Raw genomic sequence first — 18,134 nt, forward strand, 5'->3', positions numbered from 1 at the left:
TATGTGTATATATAATAGTATTAATATATTATTTGAATAAATAAATTTTAATATTTTATAAATTAAAAAATTGATTAAATTTCAAATTTAGTAATAATTAATGTTGTTTTTATATCATACATTTGCTAAGTTGTTCAGTAATAATCAAACCAACGTAACCTAAAAAGAACGAAATTAATTTGTATTAAACTCAACCGGATCTTCTACACTATCCATTACACAATACATCGCATTTTTCATAATACGCAAAAAATGTATTTGATTTTTTCGTGTGATTGCATATGAGAATCCACGAATATTTCTGGTTTTAAATATTTACATATGTAAAAATTTAAAAAACCTGTCTATGCAACGAAACACGATTCAAGTTTTTCATTTTTATATATATATATAATAATTGCTACGATTCTGAATGAATTTTCTATTGAAAAGTAATTTATATAATAACAAATATTATATTAAACGGATCAATTGATATTATTCGTATTTGGATTAATTTTGTATGATATCCAATTAAATAACAGTCATGTCCTTTGTGGCACTAACCTAAAATAAATAACGTACGAACGTACATTTTTTCTTTGATATATTTATGTTTCTTAAAAATATTTATATCATTTAAAAACAATATGCGAAAATAGGTCTTATTTAATTTTCCAAAATATACAATAGAAATATATAAAACAATCCATAATGAAATATAAGATATAATAATATATGAAAAATAAATGTAATGTCTATATTGCAGGTTACAATTAATAGATTGTTGGAAGAAACTTGTATAAATTTTGTTTTATTTAATTATATAAAAAAATGTTGAGGAGAAGGCACGTTAACATTAAAACTGTGAAAGAACTTGATGCATTTCCTAAAGTACCTGAACCATATGTAGATAAAACTGCAGTTGGTGGGACTTGTAAGTACATTTAAATAATGTAAGTTTAAAATATATAAGTTACGAGATAAAAAATGTTTAATATTGTATGTGTATTTCTTTTCATCTATGTTTCAGTTTCTATTTTTACATTTTGTATTATAGCTTATTTAATAATAGCAGAAACAAGTTATTTCCTTGACAGTAGATTACAATTCAAATTTGAACCAGATACAGATTTTGATGCAAAATTGAAAATTAATATTGATATAACTGTGGCAATGCCATGTGGTCGTATCGGAGCAGATATTTTAGATTCTACGAATCAGAATTTAGTAGGTTTTGATACTTTAGAAGAAGAAGATACTTGGTGGGAGTTGAGTCCAGAGCAAAGATCACATTTTGAAGCTTTGAAATATATGAATTCATATTTAAGAGAAGAGTATCATGCGATCCATGAATTACTTTGGAAATCTAATCAAATTACATTGCGCAGCGAAATGCCAAAAAGGTTTACATATCTTTTTAAGCGATTATGTAGTATACTTTACTTTGTGCAATAATCAACCATATAGATTAATTTAATATGTCAAATTATTGTATTTAGAACTCACGAGCCATCATATATGCCAGATGCATGTCGTATTCATGGTAGTATAAATGCAAATAAAGTAGCTGGAAATTTTCACATAACTGCTGGGAAATCTTTACCTCTTCCGAGAGATCACATACATATTTCTGCATTTATGACTAGTAGAGATTACAATTTTACTCATAGAATTAATAAGTTTTCTTTTGGAGGGCCTAGTCCTGGTATTGTACATCCTCTTGAAGGAGATGAAAAAATTGCTGACAATAGTAAATTAAAATTTAATTTACTAATATTATAAATTAAATTACTTAATTTATTTGTAATTATTAATATTTAATTTATTTTTTAGATATGTTGCTATATCAGTATTTTGTGGAAGTAGTTCCCACTGATATAAGAACTTTGTTAAATACATTTAAAACATATCAATATAGCGTAAAAGATCATCAAAGACCTATCGATCATTTAAAAGGATCTCATGGAATACCTGGCATATTTTTTAAATATGATATGAGCGCTTTGAAAATAAAAATTACTCACCAACGTGATACCATAACACAATTTTTAGTAAAATTATGTGCCACAGTTGGAGGTATATTTGTTACGAGTGGTAAGTATGTGTATATTATAAATCTGCGTATTATTTAATACAAAATAATTAGACTTTATAAATGTTGAAAACATTTACAGGTTTGATAAAAAATATTATACAAAGTTTTTGGTATATCATGTCTTGCAAATTTTTCCAACATGAGCCTGATATAAATAATCAAAGAGCATCTGTTTACTCTATCGCAAGAAATTACGAAAGTCCGCAAACTATAAATTTACTTCAAGTTTCAGCACCCGATAATATTGATATTATGTTAAAACCTCAGAAGAACAGTTATATAAATTGATTTTAACCATTGACGTTAACCATTAACGTTAACCATTAATATGCTGCATTGATTTTACAATAATTTTCGCTAGATACCTAACATATTTGTTGAATCTAGTAAATATTGTAATATAATTAACACATTCAAGACCAGTTCTACGTCATTTCAAAATATGTAGCTCAATGTTAGTAATGTTATCCTACACAATTAAATATTCAATTTTAATTATTAATATATTTTTTCAATTTTGTTTAATTATTAAAGTATTTATTTTTATTGTATTTGTTCGTGAAACTTGGTTAATTGTAGTATTATTTTTTAATTTAAGAATATTTTGTATATTTCAAGTTATTATTATATACTGTATTCAACTAAACATCTTGCAGGAACCACACCGATCGTGAATGTGTCAAAGTATTATTGTGCATAAAGAAAAATATTTGAAATATAGATCTAATATAAATAATTTAATGCATATAATTTTTCCCACATGTAATTTAATTTTGAATTTGATCATTTTATTCTATTATATATATATATATAAGCAACTGAGAAAGCTACACTTGTTGTTATGATAGAACGAATTAGAGATGCAGTTGCAGCTCTTTTGCAATAGAGCAATTTTTTCCTTTAAAATATTTGAATACCATTGTAAACATATTGTCTGGAGAAAAATTGTCTATTTTCTTTAGAGCAATATTGCTACTATTCATTTGAAATGTACATAATCGATAAATCGAGTCCGTCGATTAAAACGATTATTTTCGATATTTAAGTTTACAACCGGTTGCCACGCCTGCATGTGAGCAGTGGACGTATTATCTGCGTCCTGTCAAATTAAAAGTAGCAGGAATAAGGAGCTGTTACTTTGCAATGCAAAGTGTACTTTATATTATTAAAACATGGGTTTTTTGGAGGATACTTTTGTGATCCTTATTACACAGGTGGAAACCCATTTATAGTTCTAATGAACCATTGACATTGCATTATGAAAAAAGAGGGTTAAGTTGCATATATGTAGTAATCAGTCAACACATTCTTTTATTTTGAAAGTTGAATTATTCATTTCCTAAAAGTTTTATGCTACGAATTATAGAAACAACAATTTATTATTAAACAATTTAAAAAATATTTATTGAAATATGAATATATATTTAAATATGAAGACATTTATATGTTACATTTGGTCTCACGTCTACTTCTATCTTTTTTTCAAAATACTTTTGAACCGTGTAAATATCTATGAATATTGTACGTTGATAAGTGTTATTTAATCATATTAAAGTAATCTTACATTTATATTTCATATATTTTTCATTGTAATGACAAGTATATTATTACAATAAATATACTATTGCATGACTTTTTCGTATTTTCTTTTATGATTCAATAAATTTTTGTGTAATTCAAACATTCATTTTGTCAAAATCTTGATTATTATTATATGCGTATCACATCCAATTATTTTGATTGCTTATATTGCAGGTAATATTTTTCTTGGGAGGATGGATATTTTTTGTAAAAAAATTATTTCGTGATTATGAAGTACACCACAGATTAGTACAGTTAATATTTTCTACAACATTTTCCTTATCATGTACTATGTTTGAACTTATAATTTTTGAAATAATTCGGGTTCTTGACTCAAGGTAAGAAAATGTTAATAAATGTTCAAATAAGTAAAAAAGAAAAGCATTGTTAAACATAATTGTTTTTCATCAGTTCTAGATATTTTCATTGGAATGTTGGGCTATATATGCTTTTATTTATGGTAATAGTTCTTATACCATTTTATATAGCATATTTTATTATTAGTAACATTAGATTTGGTATGTACTTTTTTCCCTATACACTTATGTTATTTATATTTTCTTTAATTAATATCTATTTAATTTTTGGTGTGTATAGTAAGACTGAATTGGATAAGGCCACTTACAATCATAGTATATCTTTTTTACCTCTACTTATTTTGGAAAATTGGTGACCCTTTTCCAATATTGAGTCCAAAGAAAGGATTGTTATCAATAGAGCAAGGTGTAAGCCGAATAGGCGTTATAGGAGTTACTGTTATGGCACTTTTATCTGGTTTTGGTGCTGTAAATTATCCATATTCCTCTATGGCCTATTTTATGCGGCCTGTGTCTTACGCTGACGTACAAGCTATAGAAAAACGATTGTTACAAACAATGGATATGATCATAGCTAAGAAAAAAAGGATAGCACTTGCTAAAAAAGGTGAAGTGGTTGGGCAAAGCGAAGCTCGTTCACGACTTTGGGGAATGTTAGGTCCTTTAGGTGGTACAAAAGGGAATCAAGAAAGTGTGTATTGTATTAACATTTTATAATAACAAATCAAATAACACATATGATTATTAACATTTAATATTTACTGTGTTAATTTTCAGCTATAAAACAATTACAAATAGAAGTTATAGCATTAGAAGAATTATGTAGACAATTATTTCTAGAAGCACACGATATTCAAAATGCTAGAGAACGTTTAGAATGGGCAGCTACGTGGCAAGGAAAATATTTCAATTTCCTTGGCTACTTTTTTTCAATATATTGCATTTGGAAAATATTTATAGTTAGTATACTTTAACATCAACAAAATTACAAACAATAATATTTGATAAAAACGATGAAATATTAAATTACATTTCGTTTTGCAGTCCACAATTAATATAGTCTTTGATCGCGTTGGTAAAAAAGATCCTGTTACCAGAGGAATTGAAATTGCTGTTCATTGGATGGGTTTTGATATAGATGTTACATTTTGGTCACAGCATATATCATTCTATTTAGTTGGATGCATCGTTTTGACTTCCATCCGTGGATTGTTGTTAACTCTTACAAAGGTACGATATAAATTTCACAAATAATAATATGTACAGTTATTCAATCAATTTATGTCAATCAATCTCTTTATTTATATATTTTTAAGAGTATTAGTTCCTTATTGTAGTATCATTTGATTTTCACGTTTAACTGATTGACTGATATATGCAAAATTGTATATTATTTGAGTAAAAGTGAAGAACATGATTTACAAATTTTGATATACGACTAATTTTTTATTATCAGTCTTCATAACAAAAAAATGCTTACCACAAATGTAATTTCATGTTCATATTTCAGTTCTTCTATGCTATATCAAGCAGCAAATCCTCAAATATTATTGTACTTATACTTGCACAAATAATGGTAAGATTTGTTTTTTTTTTTGTTTCTTTATATGACTTTTTCTTACAATTGTTTTGTTGCAATGCAAAGGCAGTTTATGTAATATTATTTTCCTCTATTCTAGGGAATGTATTTTGTGTCCTCTGTATTACTTATGCGCATGAATATGCCTGCTGAATACAGAATAATTATAACACAAGTTTTGGGTGAACTTCAGTTTAATTTCTATCACAGATGGTTTGATGTCATTTTTTTGGTATCTGCGCTATCATCTATAGTGTTTTTGTATCTAGCTCATAAGCAAGCACCGACGGAACGAACATAACTAAATAAATGATTTTTGTGAACTAAATATAATTTATATTGGAATTTTGCATTTCATAAAAAAAGAAATCTTCAATTGTACATAAATTGTTATATTTTTCATTAAATAATAGTTCACGTTATTTCATTAACATTTATTTATTTTTCTAAAAAACTTCATGCATGCGATACAAAGAAAGATACCACATACATAATATTAATTTATGCTGCTTGATTGCATAGTGTTATGTCACACACAAAAATTTGTTCAGGTAACAAATGCATTTTTTCTATTATAACAACTAAATTGCATTTGTATTTACTTTAACATACATTACTTTCTGGATCACAGATGGCTGAAGGATTGATATTACCATGAAAAAATTGATTTTGCTGTATAATTTCTGATTTGATATGAGAATAACCATTGGTTTAACGAATTAATTCAATAGTCCACTCTTCGCTCATATTTACACCTGGCTTACGCAATGTTAGTACATTGTTATTGGGATTATATTTAGTTTCTAATGTTATTGTTCTTGAACCTGTAATAAAATGAAGAAATTATAATTATTTTTCTCTTTAACTTTTTAATGTGAATTCAATCTATATTTTAATACTTACTGCGCGATACAAGCTGAGCAGATTTAATTCCTTTAGGAGGATTTGCTATATCTACTCTTTCCAACCAGCTTTTAGTTTCATATGAAGCTAACTTATCAATAAATGTTGAAGTTAATTTAGTTCCATCAAAATTAAGTTTTAGATAAAGGTATTTTCCATGACGATATTCAAAGCTGCTTTCGTCATCAATATACAGATTACCACTGGCATTGCCATTACTATCAGCAATAACAATTAAAGTATATGGATCATTTCTCATTGCAACTGTGCTACGACGTATTCTCATTTTACGCGGAATGATGGAACCACTTCTTTGGAATACAGGAATCTTGTGAATAGTTACTTGAATATTGTTTGATCCAGCTTGCGTATATGGTTGCATGGTATCGATATCATACCAGGTCACTTTACCTTCCCCTGGGAAGTATACATTAACTTCTGTAGCAGAAGGTTGAAATACTGGGCGTACAAGAATGGAATCTCCAACGAGTATATGATCGTCGATCGTATAAGTTTGTGTTTCCGTTGGATAATGTGCCCATAATGGTAGTATTACAGGTGTGCCTTTTATTTCATGTTCTCTAAACAATGTATACCATAATGGCAAGTAGGAATATCTAACTCTAAATGATTCTCTTACTATTTGTGTAGTTTCATCATTAAATGTCCATGGTTCACGTCTTTTAGTCTCGATGTGTGAATGTTGACGGAAGAAAGGTAGCCAGGCGCCAGCTTGATTCCATCTGATAAATAGTTCTCTGTCTGGATTTTTAAAAAATCCACCAACATCGGCTCCACAGAATGACATGCCAGAAACAGATGCAGAAAGACACATCGGGTAACTTATACGAAGATTTTCCCAATCTCCCATATTATCACCAGTCCACATTGCAGCATAACGTTGTGATCCAGCAAAGAAAGATCTTGTTAAAATGAAAGGTCTTAAGGATCCTCCTGATCTTCTAAAAAGAGCTTCATAAGTAGAAAGTGTATAAAGAAGACCATTGATATTATGAACATCTCTATGTTCCCAACCGCCATAATGTAGAACATCTTTAGGTAAAGTTACTTCTGGACCATTAAAAACACTCGGTTCATTCATGTCATTCCAGATATGTACATTGTTTGTAGTACCATGAAATTTATCTAAACTGTATTGACCAATATAATATTCTCGAACTTTTGGATCGAAGAAATCTAAATACGATGATGACCCTGGCCAGCACCAACCTTCATAATCTTTTCCATCTTTAGTTTTAATGTAATATCCCATACTAGTAGCATCGTTATGTAAGAAATAATTTGGATCTCTTTTGATGTGTGGATCAATAATGACAACTAATTTTCTCCCTTTATCCGTTAAATTTTGAACCATTTCAAGAGGATTTGGAAATTTACGTGAATCCCATGTAAAATATTTTTTATTATCTGTATATTCGATATCAAGCCACATTGTATCCATTGGGACATCGTGCTCATCGAAGCCATTGGCAATTTGAGCTACATCATCTTGATCATTATAATTCCAACGTGATTGATGATAGCCCAATGCAAACATCTGCAAGGTAAATTAGTTTTTGAATCACCTTGATAGAAATCATATATATAAACAACTAGCGTTTGCATTTTAATATACATAAATAATGTATACCTGCGGTAAGGGTGCTGTACCAGTTAAAACAGTGAATTGTCTAAATACATCCAAAGGTTTAGGTCCTAACATGAAGAACACATCAATAACTCCAGATTCAGACATAAAGTGAACATCAACTTGCGATTTCTTTGTAGAACCCGAAACAAAATTAACCAAACTCTCTACAACATTATTGTCAGCACTCGATAAAACATCAATCCATGTTTCTGCTGCATTATGCCAAAAGATACCTGTTGTTTTGTCTTTACTATAAAATAAAATGTTAAGTTTGTATTGTATATATATATATATATATATATATATATCTATTTGAATTCTGAAAATAATTACACGTACCCATGCGCATAAAGAACTGGAATTGCTCCATATAATGACATTCGTTCATTTACCTCATATTCAAATACATCTAAATTATATAGCCTATATGGCTCTAGTTGTTTAGTAGATTTTAAAGCAAAAGAATCTGCATGTTCAGGTATACCATAAGCTTGTTCTGCTCCTGGAAAACTAAAGTCTAAAGCTACTGCTTCGGGTCCATAGGGTTTAGAGTCATGATGATTTTTAAAATTTTCTTCCCAAGCACCAGGATCGCTGTCAGCACCGTCACCAGGAAATTGTTGCGATTGCTGTTTATCTTCAGTTTGAATATTTTCTCCTTTATCTTCCTGATCTGATTTGCTAAAAAAAAATCAATGAAAGATTATATTTTCGTATCTCTTTTTTGATTTAAATAATACATATTCTTTTTATATATAATGTACCTTTCTGGTTTATTTCGAAGATGCTCAAATCTCATTAGACCACGAGCATTAGCTGAAATGACTAATACATCTTGATAATATAAATCTACTCTAAAAGGATTGATATTTAAAACAGCTTTGTTCTCTCCATTGGTGACAGATATGTATTCTGCAGTTTGTTCAACGCTATCCACCGTCGATGTTTGCGGCTGATCTTGCAAAGAATGTTCAACTTCATATCGTGGATGTAATGGATTTTTTTCATTAATGTGAAGTCTAAACGTATGATCTTTAAGTACAGTAAGTTTTAAAAGATAAAATACACCGGTATCTCTATTAAATAAATCTACTGTTAGCGTTGATTCATTGTGTGCAATTGTATTCGGTTCTAATTGATACGGTGTTTTTCCTGGTTCAACTTTTTTGCAACGCCTATAAGGACAAATAAAATATTTATAAAAATATAAAAAGAAAAAATATATAGAATATATTATAATAATACTAAATGATCACAGATTAAATTAAACGTTAATATTTACCGACAGAAACTGCTTTGTCCGCATGTTTTAAAAGCATCTCTATTGACTGCATTAATAATAAATGGGCAAAGTGCTAGCACAAAAAATATTCCCAGTCTGAAATAAGAAATAATTCCAAATTAATGTAATCTCATGAATTTTGTAAACTTAATCTACTTTAAGAAAGAAAGAAAACATTTGAAACTTTCCATATTTATTTTGAAGTATTATCCTTGCCTTTGTAGAAATAAACAAGGGAAAAAAGAAAAAGAAAAAAAAGAGAAAAAAAAAGAAAAGACTTAACTACGACATTATCGCCATAATTAGAGTGCTCGAAGAAGTAACGTTAGTACTATCGATTATTATCGAATGCATAAAGATAATGTACGAATAATATTAAATGATATCCCTTTTTTCTATTATATAAAATGTCGAATTTAAAAATAGCCGGTATGTAAAAATACAGTAATTAATAACGAGAAATAAATATGAATGACACGTCAGCTTGATCATTGTTACGTTATACCGATTGTGTTAAATAAAATCGTTTAAATAGAAGTAATAATTTAATCGATATTTGATGGTCCTATCTTGAATGGATTTATCTAATAAAATTTTCTTTTATCGTAGACGAATCGATAAGCTTTTATGTGAAGGTTAAATGGCTAAAAAATAATCAACTCACCGCACAAACGAAGCCATGTTGAAAAGTACCGAGCTTCTGTCATGCCACCTTACATCTAACTGGATACGAATTCGGAAACGTAATCGATTTTATAGATGGCGCGTCATTTGTTCTTTCCTTCGGCGCATTTATCGAATGAGTTTTAATTTTATAAAAACAAATATAATATATATATATATATATATAAATCAAATTTTTCCAACATTTTTCTTTTCTATTCTTTATCGTTATCATAAAAAAAAACAAGTAAAATGACGTCATATAACGAGACGTAACACTTACACGCACATATATATACATATATATATATATATATATATATATATATATATGCGTATTTACTATCATGTAATAATTAACATCGCACATTCATTTTATTAGAATTACAAGAGTTATGCATTCAGTCAGCAGGGAAAATACATTTCTATGAATAAACTATTTATATATTACAAGATTAATATAGAAGTTTGGCACTCGGATCGGTTCACTTATTGGATGTAAAAAAGCCTAACTGTTTTCCATTTACATATTATAGCATATTCATTAAATTCTTATTCTTATCGGATAATTCTCGATAGAAATGATGTTATTGTATATGCTATTAAATTAGCGAAAACAGTATTCGCCACGTAAATACATATTACGATAATGATTAATTTCTATTATTAACATTCACATTAGAGCATCTTACGAATCGTACAATCATCCCTAAGGGTCCATTATCAAAGTCGTCGTTTAATTAAGGTCACCGTCAAATTCGTCTGAAGGCCTGCCAACGTAATGTTTTAATTCTTCGAATAAAAACACGTACGATATTAGCTTCTTAATTTCCGATTAACATTGATAAATTTATGATATTATATAATATAATACTGAAATACGCATAAGATTCACTTTAACTTTCTATATCATTCATTATTTTCTTTATCTTACTGGATAAGATTTTTATGTGTAAGTAAACAGAACGTAATTTAACATTCTTCCTTCTCATAATCAGTTAAATTTTACAAATCATTATAAATTCCAGATTTATCAACTATAATTTTCGTAGTACGATACATAAATAATTCGTGGTAATTGATAAGAGACCTAATCTGTATTGAATTTCTACGAAAAATCATCATTATAGTAACCAATTTGTTTTCTTTTCTATTTCTTCGTTTAATTGATAATTTTACAAATTTTCAATTAATTTCTTTTCTTTTCTATTTATTATTATTATTGTTATTATTATTATTATTATTATTATTTATTTATTTATTTATTTATTTATTTATTTATTTATTTATTTATTTATTTATTTATTTCTTTTAAAGATTATAAATATTGTTTTCTATTTTTCGAATGATGAAACGCAAGTAAAAAATTTGAATTTACAAAATAGTGCAGTGTGTAAAAGATATGTGCATAACGCGAGATTTCGAAGATTCTCTCATGTCCCAAGGTACGTCGTATAATTTTATGGGTTCACAAAATTCTTTCAAAGTAGCCTGCAGATAGGTCCGTCTAGTTTTAAAAATGGACGACGGATAATGCATATTTTACATGCGTTTTTTGTTCTCTTTCTCTCTCTCTCTTTCTCTCTTTCTCTTTCACTCTCTCTCTCTCTCTCTCTCTTTCTTTCTCACAGAGTATATTTATTTTTATGTACAGGTATTGCGAACAATAACATCCTAATAAATCTCGGTGTAGTTGTCAGTCTTCGATAATAATTTGGCCCTCGTATCCCAACAATTCGCCAAACTGATACACAGAGTTTTTTTTAAGTACATTACGTATACTTTCTCTTCCGCGACGAATAAAATCTTCTGTGTCAAACGATCGATGTCTCTATGTATTATATATTACATTTAAAAATGTCTCATCGAAGATGTAAAGAAACAAATGACAAAGTTTGTCGGTGTTCAAATCGGATAATGGCCGAGGTAGACGGGGATGATTCAAAGTAGCGACGATAAGTAAGGCCGAAGATCTTCGCATGAAACTTTTCCTTTGACCGAAGGCATATATTAGCAAAATTGTATTTAGGTTTACTAACAGGTTTCGGTAAAAAGTCGATTTCTCATTTAGGCACATCGAGTCCTTCGTAGTGACAATTATATGTAATCACGGACGACAATAGGGTCTTTTTTCTTAGGCAAGAACTAAGATAGATGAGATATAGTCCGTTTCGTCGTATCTATCGTAATTAGAGCTATATACGCAATCTATTACATACATACATACTCGTACTGCCGTTAGGAAAGTCTCATATTAATTATCGATTTAAAAGAAGAGAGAATATCTTCATTTTTACGTATCCATCATGTATTATGTATGTCGTATTATGTATATACACGGTATTATCGAGTAACTTTCCTTTTAGGCACGCTGAGACAATAATATGGAATAATCATCCCGACATTTTTGTAACAAAAACAGTCTTCTAAGCGAGTATTTGGAAGCGCTACAGCTTGTTTCGTTTACGGCCCGAAGGCAACTCCTCCTGCTAGACCCAATACTGATTTCTCCTCAATAAAGGATTGTTGGTTCTTTGCGTAGTGGCCGATTGACAGGGTAGATCCGAAGTATCAAAGCTACTCCATTCGTCGCCATCCGCAACCCCATAAGGATACCTCGCGGATACGTCTACTTCTGAACCTGTTATACTTTCCAGAGGGTTCAGAGGTATTACTTTGCATTGTGGTAAAGTTGAAGTCATGCTTGGTAAAACTGGTAGCGGTGTGCTGGATGTTATCGTTCCGTGTTCGTTAGCGAAACGTTTGAGATGCGGCGTTGTTGGCATCAGATGATCAGGAGGCCTAGGTAAAGGCATCACGCCAACCGAAGGTGTTGTCTCAGGCTTGTCTTCTTCGGTACGTTTGTATCGATTATGTCTACATCTGATAGTAATTATCACTACGATACTTAAGAGAAAAGCACCAAGCAACATGCCTAGAATGAGCAAATAATCGTTGCTCATGTTGGGCGCGATTGCCATTTCACCCTCGTGACCGATAGGGTCCATAGGGCCTGCCAATGTACTGTTGTAATCTTCCATGTCGAATTTAACGCGTATCTCAAATTCACCAGCTGCCGGCTGAAATATCGAGGCCGCTAGTATAAATGCGAAACTGTCACTTAATCCTTCGTATTCCATACTTGGTATTTTTTTACAGACAAGATATATTACACCAGACACAATCTCTTGATGAGTAAATCTTCCGATCTCTCTTTCGCGGGTTCCCCTTTTTTCTCCCGATGTCGAAGAACTTCTGATGATTCTCTTGATCTTGCCGTACTTAGGTTTTCTGATAATGGTATAAACTGGATTGCTACTGGTGAGTTTTGCCAAAGGCGTTGCGTCCATATGTTGCAAAGTTATCTGATTTTTCTCTCCCATCAATGCTATCATTGGATTCATTATCATCAAGGGGACCACCCTGATCTTAACGCGAATATGTTGTTGTTCGAAACCGCTTAAACGAGCTGATAATTCCAAACTATCATTGGAAACTGTCATGTCCGTTTGTAAAAACATCACACTCTCGGATAATAAGTCTGTCTGTTTAAAATTCGTAGCAGCAGCGTCCCTCACATAAAGTACACCATGCTTCGGATTGTTCGTCACTTCGTAGCTCACTAAATCCTGTCTCGCATTCGTGTCGAGTTTTACGTTTTCTTCCGATATTGACGCTACGTTCGAGCCTTGCTGCAACTTCACCGGGCTTGGTACCGTCACGTTCAAACGAATCGCCAGAACGTGGACGTTGAAAACCGTGTAGGTAGGATTGAAACGACCATCCCAGACTCTAAAATAAAAGGAGGCAGCTTGCAAAGGACCATTGTGCTCGTAAACCAACCTGTTAGAATCCACGTCGAGTTGTGAAAATTTATTCACTTGTTTTACTTCCGAACTGTTTTGATCGAAAGGTAAGAGTAATAATCTACCAAAAGTAGGCCCTGATATGACGTCATAAATGATCTCTTCGGCTGGAGTATCAGGGTCGACCGTTAATAAATTATCCCGCGTAATAGTTTGATTTTGATTCTGAACGACAGTGATGTAAGGTGCGTTGGTAATGAGTTTGAATGGTTCGTCGTTAATTGGTTCAATTATAACCGATATACTGGTATTACACAATAAAACGTGTCCAGGTGTCAAATACAATGAAAAGAATATTCGATCCTCCAATGTATCCGAATGATCATGATAATACGCGATTTTTCCACCTTCGATTTGGGGTTGGGTGAAAGTGGTCACGTTGAGATCGGGGAGCAACATCACATGACCATGACTCGGTTGATTGACTAGTCTTGACAATACAGCAGGTTTATTGATTCCAGCGTTAGTTTGAAGGAAACTTATGATTCCACTGATGTTCATAATAACTTGAGCAGAACCACCTTCTTCGACTCTGACAGTTTTAGCAGAAACGTATCTATCCAAGCCACCACTCGAGACAGAGATGTCTATGTGAAAAACCTAAAAGCAAATTCGATTGGGTTAATATTTCATGTTATTCGTTTGGAAAATACGTAAATAAAGTTTTTTGTTTTGGTCGGTACCTGATTCGTTATAGATCCAGTATAATGGGCTTCGATATCGAACGCGAACGAGTCGTTGGCCGCTAAATCCATGAACCGTATTCTATGTTCATAAAAGACTTTGCTGTCGTTTATGTCCTTCTGGGTAAATCGATCGACTTCGAGCCATACACCTTCGCCAGTTTCCATAATGATCTTTCCCAAGTGTGGACCGTTTCTAACACTGTACTTTATTTCTCTAGCTTTGTCCGAACACCTTATTAACAAAAGCTTGTTCGAAATAACTTTTCTTGTTAAGGGAAAGACATTTAACGGGACATTTTGTTCCACGGTTAATCGTACGGGCTTTGCCACGATCGATATATTGTACGCTTCCGTCGTATGTATACCATCGTTCAACACGAAACTAAATTCTGCTTCGGAACCATCTAAAAGAAATATTTACGATGAAAATGATTAATATTTATCGATCACGCGATATATTATTAATACTTACTGGTATGCGTAAAAACGATTTTGGATTCGTCGATTTGTCGTTGAGTAAAATTATAAATCTCAACTCCGGATCCTAGCATAGAAATGTATCCATTTTTCATGCTGGTTAGATTAAACGTTATCTCGCTTGGAACAGTGTCATTGTCTACGGCAGCCAAATAAGAAGGCATCAAGACGACCGAACCACCTTGCCAAACGTTCAATTTGGTTTTATTCACGAGGACAGGCACTTCATCGTTGATAGGTTGGACTACGATCCAAATGTCGAAGGGTTCACTGATCTTATCTCCAGCAATGACGACCATTTTGAAGGAATCTTTAGAAAACTCATCGCCATTGTGCTTGTACAATATCATACCACCATTTAAATGTTTTTGCGGAAATTTCTTCACTTGGGAGTTTCTCGTAGAATCGATAACAACGCCGTGCTTTGGTTTCTCAATTATTCGATAATCTGTTACCTTACCGGCGTAATACGACGTTATCACGATAAAATCAGTTTCATCGAGAATCACGCTTTTACCTTCAATTACATTTAGATTCTTAGCCTCGACGTAGAGTTTATCGGGAACTATAATAAAGTTCACGCTGAGACCGTACATCCACATGATTCCATTTGTAACATCGACCACAAACTTATCATTCGTTTGATTCATCACAGATTGAACGTAAAACAGACGACCGTCGTTTATGAGCGCTTGATCAAATTGTTTGACCCAATTACCAACATATTCCTCCTTACTTTCCTCGGTATGTTCATCGTGACTTTGAATTTCCAAATAACCATTTTGCGGCCAATCCCTTAGGAAATAAATTATTTCCGAAGATGAAATTTTCGGATGCATTATCTCTAAGCTTTTTCTATTTATCAAAAGACTCGTTGACTCCTCGACAAAGATCGTTTTGTTATTTAGAACCGTCATGGCTTCCCAATAACTCGCTGGGTAAACTTTGATCGTAAAGATGCCTTCGGTTTCAGCACCTTTAGCTGAAATTTTGAACTTAAAGTCGTCCTTATTCAACGACGAGCCCAGGTGTCGATAGGATATTGAACCATGAATCAGATCTTCTCCGGTAAATGCGTTAGTCTCCTTCGCGTGTTTTAATAGTATTCCATATTTAGGTTTATCCCAGATCGTATATTTAACTTCTTTCTCAAGCATATAAACATTCGTCTCGATCTCTAATTCCTTTGATCGAAATACTACGGTTTTGTTAAACTGAACGATCGATCCATTACTTTCTTTCAATCTGATATACGGTGGACTTGCTTCGATTTCTAGGATACCATCGGTATGAAAGTGGCCATCGCTGACAGTGAATTCGATTTTTTCACAGTCATCACCGTAATGTCGAAAGAGTATTTTTTCGTCGTCAATATTCTTTTGGGTAAATTCACGAATCTGGACGGAGGGATCGGTTATTCTATATATGCCGCTCTTTCCGTTATCTCTACGCGTGTATTTGATATCACTTGCTTTAGTATTAATATCTTTATCGATATAGGCAAGATCCTTGTTAGTTATTAATTTTTCACCCTTGGATACCACGTGAAAGGTTTTATGGACTGTTCGTTCCGGAGGATTGTCGTTCTTCATGATAACTTCAATACGAAAACGTCCAACGTACATAAAATCTACGGAATCCAAGGCAATACCGATATATTCGAAGGAGTCTTCCCTTGTCTCGGAATCATCGTGAATATAATAAACCGATTGAGAAAGCAATTCTTCCGAGGTGAAGTAAACGGCGTTGCTTCGGATTAATGATTTCGTACGATTTTGTACAACCAGCAAACCGTGACGTGGATTTATCGTGAGATTATAGATCAAAGAGGATACACCGTAATCCATGGTATTAGTACGTATCATTTTTAAAGCTACTTTCGAGCCTTCTTCGATCTTCAAAGTCTCCGTTCCTTCAACGGCCTTGCTGTTCTTCGCCAAATGATGGTTCAGGGATAACGTTGAAAGTATGTCGATGCATTGTGGCGCACTTACCCTAAACGCTAATTCGTCGTGAATAATAGAGTAGGCTCTTCTGTACAAACGATATCGTACTTTACTCGTATCTATGTCCTCTTGCGTGAAACTATCACCAGGGTTTATCTTTCGTCTAGTTACCACCAACTCTCCGTATCTCGGTCCTGTGCTTAAGGTAAATAATATTTTGTTCGGCGATGTGATCAATGGATTAGTTTGATATTTGACGTTTTGTCCAGTTAGGATGACCTCCGCGGTATTCGTAAAATTCACTGGAATCTTTTTCACCTCTTTCAATTCGAGATCGATAAAGGTAATACGAAAATCAAATATCTGTTGCGTTTTAATATCGCGAACGCTAGCTTGAAATTTGAATTCGTCTTGCGCTGGACTACCGATATTATGAAGGTAACGAACCATATGCGAATTCACGTCATGACTCGTGAAATGATCAGCGTTTTGCCAGCTGCTTGAAACGTCTTTCAACGTTTGCAACGTACCATATTGAGGTGACGTACTGATATCATAACGTATTTCTATCGTATCGTCGTCAGAATTCGTTATAAATGATAAATTTGCTGGCGTTAAATAAGAGAAGGATCGATGCACTACGACCAATCCGGTATTATGCAGAAGTTTAATCTGCAGTTGGTAAGCAGAGACTCGTAGATATGCTGGCTGACTGCTTTCAATTCCATCGCTCACTTGCAAACCCAGCATAGCATTTGATTTCGCTGAAAGTGTTTTCAAAAATCCAATTAAACGTCGATCTTATTTATCTTTATTAACGTTGGCAGATAGAGATTGCAGGGGCTTCTTTACGAATTTAATTACCGAACAGATTTTTGGATATTTACGTTTATCGTAATTATAGTTTTTTTTAAACAATATATATATATATAGGATATAGATTTTATGCTTAAAATTGGAGTAATCGTGAATATTATTTTTTAGCAATTTATTTGGACTTTAAGTAAAATTATAAATATAAAAACTGTATTTGAACTTTGGAATATTACTACGAGATAACAACTAAATTTATCGACACTTGTATTTTATAGATATTCTCGAATTAG

At 32.0% G+C, this 18,134-nt stretch overlaps 4 protein-coding genes across 13 annotated transcripts in view; 2 read left to right on the plus strand and 2 right to left on the minus strand.

The window, feature by feature from the left end:
• The first annotated feature begins 97 nt into the window (after window positions 1-97).
• Window positions 98-2,813, plus strand: LOC122524550 (endoplasmic reticulum-Golgi intermediate compartment protein 2). 4 transcript variants are annotated; one of them, XR_006305570.1, is made up of 7 exons: window positions 450-560; window positions 749-916; window positions 1,013-1,385; window positions 1,482-1,732; window positions 1,816-2,076; window positions 2,157-2,531; window positions 2,734-2,813. XR_006305570.1 is itself a non-coding variant. In XM_043646869.1 (6 exons), the coding sequence occupies exons 2-6, from the start codon at window positions 814-816 to the stop codon at window positions 2,363-2,365; spliced, it is 1,197 nt and encodes a 398-aa protein (XP_043502804.1). In that variant the 5' UTR covers window positions 98-431; window positions 749-813; the 3' UTR covers window positions 2,366-2,813. The 4 variants fall into 4 exon arrangements, 3 of the variants coding, with proteins under 3 accessions (XP_043502804.1, XP_043502800.1, XP_043502815.1); XM_043646869.1 differs by lacking the exon at window positions 450-560 and adding an exon at window positions 98-431 and having other exon boundaries at window positions 2,157-2,813; XM_043646865.1 differs by having other exon boundaries at window positions 2,157-2,813.
• Window positions 2,814-3,105: 292 nt separating this feature from the next.
• LOC122524430 (Golgi pH regulator) lies at window positions 3,106-5,882 on the plus strand. Of its 3 annotated transcripts, none has more exons than XM_043646725.1 (8): window positions 3,106-3,598; window positions 3,833-3,996; window positions 4,070-4,176; window positions 4,256-4,666; window positions 4,753-4,934; window positions 5,020-5,205; window positions 5,486-5,551; window positions 5,655-5,882. In XM_043646725.1, exons 1-8 carry the CDS (start codon window positions 3,590-3,592, stop codon window positions 5,853-5,855), a joined length of 1,326 nt encoding a protein of 441 aa, XP_043502660.1. In that variant the 5' UTR covers window positions 3,106-3,589; the 3' UTR covers window positions 5,856-5,882. The 3 variants fall into 3 exon arrangements, with proteins under 3 accessions (XP_043502660.1, XP_043502651.1, XP_043502666.1); XM_043646716.1 differs by having other exon boundaries at window positions 3,106-3,291; XM_043646731.1 differs by having other exon boundaries at window positions 3,107-3,348.
• Window positions 5,883-5,976: 94 nt separating this feature from the next.
• Window positions 5,977-10,189, minus strand: LOC122524422 (neutral alpha-glucosidase AB). Its single transcript, XM_043646704.1, has 7 exons — window positions 10,055-10,189; window positions 9,391-9,486; window positions 8,873-9,283; window positions 8,448-8,789; window positions 8,109-8,358; window positions 6,458-8,015; window positions 5,977-6,378 (listed from the first exon to the last, which is right to left on the minus strand). The coding sequence occupies exons 1-7, from the start codon at window positions 10,069-10,071 to the stop codon at window positions 6,266-6,268; spliced, it is 2,787 nt and encodes a 928-aa protein (XP_043502639.1). The 5' UTR covers window positions 10,072-10,189; the 3' UTR covers window positions 5,977-6,265.
• Window positions 10,190-11,674: 1,485 nt separating this feature from the next.
• Window positions 11,675-18,134, minus strand: part of LOC122526150 (chondroitin sulfate proteoglycan 4) — a 70,272-nt gene continuing 63,812 nt past the window's right edge. For all 5 annotated transcript variants that reach the window (XM_043649365.1, XM_043649364.1, XM_043649367.1 and 2 more), the window contains 3 exons: window positions 15,078-17,792; window positions 14,603-15,009; window positions 11,675-14,519 (listed from right to left, as the gene is read on the minus strand). In XM_043649365.1, coding sequence (XP_043505300.1) covers window positions 12,543-14,519; window positions 14,603-15,009; window positions 15,078-17,792 — 5,099 coding nt within the window. In that variant the 3' untranslated portion in view covers window positions 11,675-12,542. The remainder of the gene's footprint in view (window positions 14,520-14,602; window positions 15,010-15,077; window positions 17,793-18,134) is intronic.

The sequence above is a fragment of the Polistes fuscatus genome, unplaced genomic scaffold (genome assembly GCF_010416935.1).
Source record: "Polistes fuscatus isolate 324 unplaced genomic scaffold, CU_Pfus_HIC Scaffold10, whole genome shotgun sequence".
NCBI lineage: Eukaryota > Metazoa > Arthropoda > Insecta > Hymenoptera > Vespidae > Polistes > Polistes fuscatus.